Source organism: Euphorbia lathyris, chromosome 3 (assembly GCF_963576675.1).
Source record: "Euphorbia lathyris chromosome 3, ddEupLath1.1, whole genome shotgun sequence".
Taxonomy (NCBI): Eukaryota; Viridiplantae; Streptophyta; class Magnoliopsida; order Malpighiales; family Euphorbiaceae; genus Euphorbia; species Euphorbia lathyris.
The window spans coordinates 64,459,487-64,469,245 of NC_088912.1; the positions used below are offsets into that span (position 1 = coordinate 64,459,487).

General features: G+C 39.5%; 1 protein-coding gene across 2 annotated transcripts; it reads left to right on the top strand.

The window, feature by feature from the left end:
- Positions 1-2,564: 2,564 nt before the first annotated feature.
- Positions 2,565-5,849, top strand: LOC136224424 (uncharacterized). 2 transcript variants are annotated; one of them, XM_066012756.1, is made up of 3 exons: positions 2,565-4,938; positions 5,003-5,184; positions 5,275-5,849. In XM_066012756.1, exons 1-3 carry the CDS (start codon positions 4,738-4,740, stop codon positions 5,321-5,323), a joined length of 432 nt encoding a protein of 143 aa, XP_065868828.1. In that variant the 5' UTR covers positions 2,565-4,737; the 3' UTR covers positions 5,324-5,849. Both variants share the same exon structure in this region; 1 of them encodes a protein (XP_065868828.1).
- Positions 5,850-9,759: the final 3,910 nt, after the last annotated feature.

A 9,759-nucleotide genomic window follows, 5' to 3' on the forward strand; every position in this document is an offset into this window, starting at 1 on the left:
AAGCAAAACAATGCAAAGAAAAAGAAAAGAATTATTTTTTAGCTAAAAGCTAGGAAAAAAAAAACTCCAAAACCTTGAAGATGGATAAATTTAAGTTTGAACCTTGATTCGAGAGAGAAAAGTTGAAAGATTTTTGGTTTTTAGATCGGTGTGCCCATCTTATGAATTGCAATTCTTAGGGTGATAGCTAAATTGATGAGCTTCTCTCAAGACAATTTGGATATGTTAAAATTGAAACGGTGAACATGAATGAGAACTCGGCTAAGCTTCAGGACTGTGAATCAATAATTTGGGAATGTTCATTATATTTTTTTTCTGAGGCAACAAATTTTTTTGACACTTAATTTGGTAAATGTATTAGTGATTTTCTTAAAATATCATTAAACCAATTAAACAAATAGTTTATACACTCAAAGGTTCCATTTGGGAGAAGTTTAAGAAAATTTCCAAAATTTGTTTCAATTCAACGGTAAAAAGAGCACAGATTATTATATTTATAAAATTATAGATTAATTAATAAAGTTAAAAAAGTATCCTTAATTTCCATACCTACCCATACATAAAAAAAAAAGAATTGAGAATTTTGAATTCCTGAGAAATTAAGATAATTTGTATTAATTAGTCTAAAGTGCTTGAATTGAAACCAAACATGGGAATGGGAAGACTACAACTTAGACACGTTCCTTTTCTATTACAAATATACTAAAATTCCCATGCAATTTAATTAACAATTGAAAACAAACAAACAAATACACACGGGCAGAGCCAACCAAGGCTCGGAGGCTCCAACCCCCGGCCACCGGTTCCATCCATGAGTAGTATATATTCAGCATCCAATAGCCCTCTTAATTTAGTTTATATTAACGTGTGTGTAATATAATTCCAATATTAGAAGATGGTTGAAATAATTAAGAGACTTGTTTTTTTTGTATGAAACTTTTATTTATATATTTAAATTTTATTTTAAATAACTATATTGTTATTGTTATTATTATTATTATTAATTACTTTTAGTTTCTCTTTATCTTTTTTACTTTTTAAACTATTTTTTTCCTAAATCAATTTTTTAATTTTGAGATTAAAAAAAAAATTAATTTTTAAATTAAATTTTACTTTATAAAACTTATAAAAAAAATTTATAATTAAAAATAAAAAATAAAAATATAAGTGGAATAATTTTTAATAAATTAAGTCATCTCTAAAATGCTCTTTATTTTACCTACTCTATCATCATTTTTCTCTATTATATCTTTAAATATAAAGTTACTAATATTCTAAAAATCGAGCCAAGCAGAGATTTCTGTATCACCGTTCTGATTTTAGGTAATCATGTGGTTGAAAGCGATGGTCCGATTTATTATCGCCTATGAGGAGTAAGGCGGGCTGAGACGGAACAAGGCGAAGCTAGGCGCAAATCGCGGCCTTGCCATTTTTACTTTTTTTTTTTTGTTTTATTATTTATCCTATCTAAAGAATTAAAACAATTTTTTAACTTAATATTTGATCCCTAAAATTTGAAAAAACCTAAACTAAAACAATCCCTAAAAAAAAAACCTAAAACCAAACTAAAGCTTCAGAAACGCCGACTTCCTTGAAGACGAATCGAAGACCATCAAAGACGACATCAAAAGAATCAAAGACCAAATTAGTTCTGAAATCAGAAGTATTGAAGACCAGTCTTCATCGAAGCGAAGAACTTTGGAAACTGTCTTCGCAACAAGCAGGTAAGGTTCGATCCCTTCCTTCTTGTGCCAGAAATTTGAACTTGGATCACTTCTTCTATATGTCTTCTTTTTCTTGATGAATTTGTTTCTCTGTGTGTTTGTGTTATTGTGTAACTGTGTTGCTAACTTGCTATTTATCTGTGTTGTTTTAATTTCTCTGTGTTGTTGTTTTTGTTTCTATGGGTTAGTTAGTTTAATTGTTTACATGGTGTCTTCTATGCTTACTTTGTTTTTTACAAATAATAATTTATTTAAAAAAATTAAAAAATTAATCTCGATTAGTCACCGATTAATCTTCAAGACCCATGTCTACCCGACTAGTATCTAGCTCTTTTTACAGCCGTAGTAAACTTTTCAAATAACACCAAAAAATATATTCTTTTTAACAAACAATATTTCATTATTATTATATTAATTTTTCAAATAACGTTTATAATATTTATATTATTAATTAAAATGTATCTATTTGTTAATTTTATCATGTTTTATAACTTAATATTTTTATTTTAAATTAAATAATTAAATGATAATTATTATAATCAATAATTAAAAATTTAATTAATTATTATTATTAATTCGAAATATAATTTTATAAAAATAGAAAAGGCTATATTTAAGTACATAATATTTAACACGAATAAAGAAATACATTAAAAAACACTAAAGAGAAAGTACATTAAAAAATTAAAACATTTCAAAAACACAAAACATTACAACATTAACGAAAAAACAAATAATTATATCGAATTGCCACGAAACTTCCATAAATGCCCCACCAAAATATTTCGAAGTTCAAAATGTGCAGTTTTGTCCTTCATTTTCTTATGTTGTTGAAGGAAGTCACGCAAATAGGTCTCATCATCATGCACATTTTCAATTGTTGGCGTTGGAGCAACAATTGAATCCATGAATGATGCACTCAAATCATGTTCATCTTTAATAATCATATTATGCAGAATAATACATGTTTTTATAATATCATGGAAGACTTGTTTACGCCGGTAGAGTATCAGCCCTGCAACAATGGTAAATCTGCTTTGTAACACTCCAAATGCCCACTCAACATCTTTTCTACAGGGTTCCTACTTACTGCTTCATAGTTGATGACTCGTGGTGAATTCTTGATCGGTGATCTTCCCTACGGGGGGCGCCGTTGGGATCGGCGGGGGGAAGCTCTGATGCTAAAGTCAGTATAATGTAGTAGAATAAACTATAAGCACGAAGTATGGTTAAGGAGAGTGTGAATGTGTACCTCAATAGCTTGGTAGGCAAGCTATTTATAGTCATGTGGTTGTAACTCTTGGTAACTAGAAAGTCTCCATTAATGCCTCATTAATGGCGGTTAATGATCTTATTCAAGTATGACCATTAGCTCATTAATAAGTTATTAGTTGCCTTTATTGGGAATCGGCTCAGCCGTTCAGGGGGCGAATCGAGGCGAGATGGCGGGTCTCCCGTAGGTTTGGCTACGGATGGCGTATGGAGGAATCCATGTGCTCCGCCATCCAGGTGACTTGCTTGATACGCCATAGCTTTCCCGATCGTCTTAATACCCAGTTGTTTGGTCAATTGTTCTTTTAGTCCCGTAAATAATATCTGGATGTTATCAGAAGCCCCCCTAAGTGTCGCTAAAGTCCTTTAGGGATTTTGATCTTCCTGGCGTGCCGTCAATAGGCGTCGCATTGATGGCTGCTCTGTCTCAGGCCATCCACCGAGTGATAGGTGTCGGGGACACACCGCTCGAGGTAAGTGGCGCCTATCTTCTAAAACTCCCTCTTTCTCTCTCTTCCGTTTTACTTTCCCATTTGCTAAAGCTTTCGATTCTCAACTAAATTTCTCCAGAGCTCTCCCTGTGTTAAGAACTTCGAGTATCTGAAGCTTTTCGAATTTTCATGTAAGTTGGTCTTTACATTCCATTTGTTTATCTGTCGTCTTGTTTTTATGAGTTCTTCTTCCGATTCGACTACTGAGCTGTTCAATTTAACCACTTCCACTGATTATTCACTTAGTTTAGATTCCTTTGAGAGTACGAACTCTTCTGAGAGTACTTCGAGTTGTGACTTATCGGAATTGCGTAGTGTCGTGAGGGAGCGTAGGAATCATTGTTTTGGGTTTGCAGAAACCCAAAATTCTTTCGCCACTACAGTCCCTATTGCTCCGGTGGTAAATTCTAGAACTGTTTCGGGGATGGAGGCTTCTTCTTCGACCCCAACTAGGAAAAAGGGGCCTCGTGCGGAGATCACTTCATCTCGTATGAGTCCCACGGATCTTGCCAATTTGGCGAATCGTTATCCGTGGATGAAGAACTATGAGATCATATTGGCGGATGCCCACCAGCGACCCGCCTGTCCCCCTAGGGGATTTCTTTCTGTGTATAGAAGCCACGTCGAAAGGGGCTTCCGTCTTCCTCTTCCCCAAGTGATGGGAAATATCCTTGATTTCTTTGGGATCACTGTCAGCCAGCTGCATCCAAACGGCTGGTTAGACGTGGCGTTAGATAATTTCTTAGCCTCTAATCTCGGGGTAACCCTTGCTCCTTGGGTCTTCCGATCCCTCCATAAGCCTTCAAAGCGACAAAGCGAATCTTTCATAACCTTTGTTAAGTTTAGAGGCTATTCGCCTTTTAGTGATAAGATGTCAAATGTTCATCTCTGGGATGAAAAGTTTTACTTCGTCAAGTTGAAGGAGGGCGAATCTCTGGGATTCCCAGTGAATTGGAACCACAAACCTCAACATATGGCAGGAGATTTGATTCTATTGACTGATATAGAGGAAAAGGTGGCGAATCTCATAAGGAGTGTCAAGACAGATTTCTGGACATACGCCGATGCTCTAGAATTTATGATGAGCGATATTCCGTTGGTCCACCGAGTGGGGATCCAGATCACTTACGTGAAGTTTACTCAACTTGATGAAGATACCTTTATTCTTCCTTAAACTTTGATTATTTTGTTGTCCCCTTGTTAGGGAGTTGTCTGAAGCCAGTCGCTCCCTTGTAGAGAGGTGAAAGAAGATGAAGGAACAAGAGGCGGTGAAGAAGGATGCGCCAGTGGAGAATCTTAGTAAGAAGGACGGGAAGTGCCTTCTGGATGGTGCTCCACTTCCTGTCGGAAAGAGGACAAGGGCGGCTCCCACAGGTAGTGCCAAGCTGCTAGCAGATGCCTCAAGGGTGTCAAAGCCCAAGATCGATTGGCTGGGTTTCAATCAAGAACAGGTATATCTCTTCCTCCTTACTCTATTATTTGCTTCAGGCCCTAATTCTCTGTTTTTCCATCTAGGTGACCAAATCTGATTTGGGGAAATACTGGTTTGATAAGTATGGGGAAAAAGGGGCCATTGAGAGCGAATCAGTCATAAATGACCTAGATGAGGCGATCGACCAACTGGGAAAAGTGAAGGAGAGTCGGGCGAAGCATTCTGGATCCGCCCATGCTAAGATGAGAAAAGGGATCTCCTTACAGTTAGTTTCCTTTTATTTCACATTTTTGGATGAAAGAGTGATCTTGGTTTTGGTGATTTTGTTTTCTAAGTGTCTCTTTTTCTTAATCAGGCGTACGCCCATATGTGCGCGATGGAGGCGGATCTGCTCCAAGGTGTAGCCGACAAAGCCACCATCAAAAAGCTGGAGAAGGAAGTGGCCGTGATCAGTACCAACGCAACTGCTGCCATAGCTCTTACTGAGAGCTAGGATGCCAAAATCCAAGAGCTGGAGAAGAAGATAGCCGATGATGCCAAAGATCATCAGGTTGCGTTGTCGAATGGGGAGATTTTGGTGGGTAGCCGTGCTTATTATTATGGCGAGCGGATCTTAGCCTATGTTAGGCTTGACTATCTGGAGATAGACTTCGTCGATCCAGAGTACATCGTTCCTGAGGCTGAGAACGCCATCAAATATGACAGAATGGTGAACTTTCGTGACTTTATCCATGATCAAGTCCGGAAGGAGCTGAGGGGCTCAAATGAAGAAGATAAGAAACATGTCTTCAACCTCGAGGCGGATGACCTTAGTAAAGCATCCAAAGAGGTAGTTGACAAGGTTGACGTTGTGGAGATTGATGGCAAAGTTCCTCAAGCGGGGGTTGTTACTGTGGAGAATGAGGCTCCTCCAAAGGATGCATCTTTAGAGGAAGGTGCAACCGAGGATGCCACTGTAAAAACTTAGTTTATTTGTAACCAAGTACAATATTTTTAATGAATCCTTTTTCCTTGAATTTTACTTTATGCTTATATCTTTTAGCAAGTAAGTTTCTGGATTTAGGACTTGTTTTGATTGTTCAAGGTAGGTGGCCAGCCATACCCCGAGTGTGAGCCTTTTTTGAAGGCTAGAAGCTTTTATTCCATTTGAGGAAGTTAAGCTGCCCTAGGCGATCGATTTTTTTCCTATCTTTGAGGTAAATCGATCCGCCAGCGGGTCTTAATATTCTCTTTTGAGGAGAATATTGAGGGTGTAAAGATCTCATGTTTGAGAAATTTTTAACCCACCTCCGACGATGATCAATCATTTTCCTATCTTTGAGGTTGATTGATCCGTCATCGGGATTATTGTTTTCCTATCTTTGAGGAGAGGGTAGATATGCTATGACGACATTGTTCTACTATGGGAATGCTTTTGTTGCCTCCCCTTTTGAATCTGGAATATTTATATTTCTATAAAAAAAATACTTAAGAAAGAAATTGCAAACGAAAATTTCATTTTATTGAATGGAGATTCGCCTTATTACAGCAACTTGGTCCTTTATGTGAGCCTCGTTAAAACCTTTAATAAGAAAAACCACATGGGATAAAACCTTACTAAAGGAAAAAGAGTACTCAAGACCTTTGATTAAATTTTACTCTCTGGTAAAGTATTTGCGGAGATTCTAGATATTCCACGTCTGTGGTAGTGTGTTTCCCTCCATGTCTTCAATCTTGAAAGTGGCGGGTCCAATCTTGGCAACTATTTTGTATGGCCCCATCCATGTGACTCCCAATTTTCCCTTGCCCTCCATGGATTGAATTTTGTCAGCTTTTCGGAGCACTAAATCTCCTTGATTCAGATCCATGAGCTTGGCGTTTCTATCATGGTAGGTTGCAATCCTTTGCTTGTAAGCGGTGATTCGGACATACGCCTTCTCCCTTTTTGCCTCTAGTTGATCAAGACTTTCCCTTAACCTTTTATCATTCTGGTCCTCATAATAGAAGAGGACTCTGTCACTTGGGATCTGAACTTCTATGGGAATAACGACTTCTACTCCATAGGTGAGGGCAAATGGCGTTTCACCTGTGGCAGTTCGAGGAGTGGTTCTGTATGCCCACAGGACATTCATCAACTGATCCGCCCACTTCTTGTTATGCTCACCCAATCTTTTTTTTATGCCTTTCACAATCTTTTGGTTGGTGACTTCGGTCATTCCATTTGATTGCGGGTAGTATACTGAGGCGAATCTATTTTGGATGCCTTGATTCTGGCAAAATGACCTGAACTCCTCACAATTGAACTGCGTCCCATTATCCGTGATAATTGTATGGGGGACTCCGAATCTCCCTATAAAATTTTCTCTCACGAAGTCTACCATTCGTTCTGCACTTATTGTGGAAACAGCTTCGGCCTCTACCCATTTTGTAAAGTGATCAACAGCTACTACCACGTTTTTCCTCTGTCTCTTTGTGGAAGGAAAAGAACCGAAAATGTCGATACCCCATGTGGCGAAAGGTCATCCTTCGATGATGGGATTTTGTAGATGTTCGCCGTATGGGATTCATTTGCATGAACCTGACAGTTGTGACAGGACTCCACCAACTTCTGAGCATCAAGTTCCGCAGTAGGCCAATAGAATCCAGATAGCCTGGATTCTTGAGAATGGTGGCGGATGCTTCGTGGGCTCCACATGCACCCTCATGTAACTCCCTGATCATCTCATGTCCCTCTTCTGTTGTAACACACTTCAACCAAGGCTGGCTAAAAGATTTTCGATACAGGTGATCGTTTATCATAGAGAAATATGTTGCTTTTCTCACCATCCGCCCGGCTTCTTCTTTTCCTTGAGGCAAAGATCCATCTGTAAGACATAGCTGGATCGACGATCTCCAGTCTCCTACAGTGGATTTAAGAAGAGCTATGACTTCTGGGGCGAATGCTGGTCTGGTTTTCACTTCGAATGGGCACTGTAGATCCGCCCATTGATCCTTGCTAGAAGCCAACTTAGCCAGGTGATCCGCTTCTGTATTTGACCCTCAAAGTACATGGACCAACTCCCATTTTGTTTCTTTGGTTTCCAAGTGGATCAATAGCTTTTTGGCCTCTTCCATATATTTGATCAGGGTTTCATCTTTTACATCAAAGTTCTTGGTTACCTGGTTGACCATTAGTTTGGAGTCACTGTAGATCATAACCCATTCCGGTGTGATCTACTTCAAAAGGCGTAGCCCAAGTATCAAGGCCTCATATTCTGCAGCATTGTTTGTTTCGGGGAACTCTAGCTTCGCTGCATAATGTAACTTGATGTAATGGGGTCCCTTGATTACTACACCTATCCCCGCGCCTTCTGCTAACGAAGCCCCATCGGTGTACATCGTCCATTCCTCCAACTTTGGCTTAGGGGGATTAATATCTTCCTCGGTGAATTCGTTTACAAAGTCCGCCAAAACTTGGCTTTTCAAGGTGAATCTGCCTTCATAGCGGACGTCGAATTCGCCCAGGCGAATTGCCCATTCCATTAGCCTCCCTGAAGTTTCTGGCTTCTGTAATACCTTCCTCATAGGTATGTTGGTGCAGACGATGACTGTGTGAGCCTGAAAATAGGGTCTAAGGCGAATCGAGGTGGTGACCACAGCTAGTGCCATTTTATCCAATCTCGAATATCGAGTTTCGACATCCTTTAGGACTTTGCTTACATAGTATATTGGATATTGTTGGCCACCTTCTTCCCTGATCATGATAGTGCAAACTGCTTTATCAGTGACAGAAACATACATGTATAGATCCTCACCTTCAAGGGGCCGGCTCATTAAAGGCGGTTCTGTGAGGAAAAGCTTGATTCCTTCGAAGGCTAATTTGCAATCTTCATTCCATTCAAACGCTTTCTACTTCTTAATCACCTCATAGAATGGCTGACATCTTCGAGCAGAGCATAACATGAATCTGCCAAGTGCTATGATCCACCCGTTGAGGCGTTGCACTTCTCTAACATTTTACGGTCCTTTCATATTCAATACAGCCTTGATCTTGTCTGGATTAGGGCCCACTCCCTTCTGAGTGATCATATATCCCAAGAACTTTCCATAAGTTGCCTAGAAAGTACACTTCTCCGGGTTCAGCTTGATGTTGTGATGGCGAAGGACTCCCAAGACTTCTTTTATGTCCTCATCATGCTTTTCCATTGTGGTGCTTTTGATGATCATATCATCCACATACACCGAGAAGTTATTGCCCTTCCTTCCTTCGAATATCTTGTTCATCATCCGCTAGTAGGTTGCTCCAGCATTCTTGAGCCCAAAAGGCATAACCTTAAAGCAATAAGTTGCTTGGTGGGTTACAAAGGAAGTTTTGATCCTGTCAGATGGCTCCATGGGGATCTGATGATAGCTTGATTTCACATCTGTAAAGGAATTTATGGCATGTCCCGCAGTTTTGTCAACTAAGATGTCAATGCAAGGCAAGGGATAGTTGTCCTTGGGACACGCCTTATTAAGGTCTGTGAAGTCAATACACATGCGATATGATCCGCTTGCCTTCTTAATCAGGACCACGTTCGCCAGCCATTGCGTATAAATAACTTCCTCAATGGCGTCTGCTTTTTTCAGTTTAGATATCTCTTCCTCGATCACTTTCTATCTCTCCGGACCATGATTCCTTCTTTTCTCAGCCACAGGGACCGCATCTAGATCGTCTTCACTCACGAGATCTAGTCCGCCTTTTGTGTATGTGATTAATACGTCCGTCCTGCGGGTGACCAAGATCCGCGGCCTCATTGATTTGCCCTTGACCAGCCTGCGTTCCAGTTTGCACCGGAGGGATTCGAGGTCCGCCAATAGTGATTCCTGGATTCACCGTATT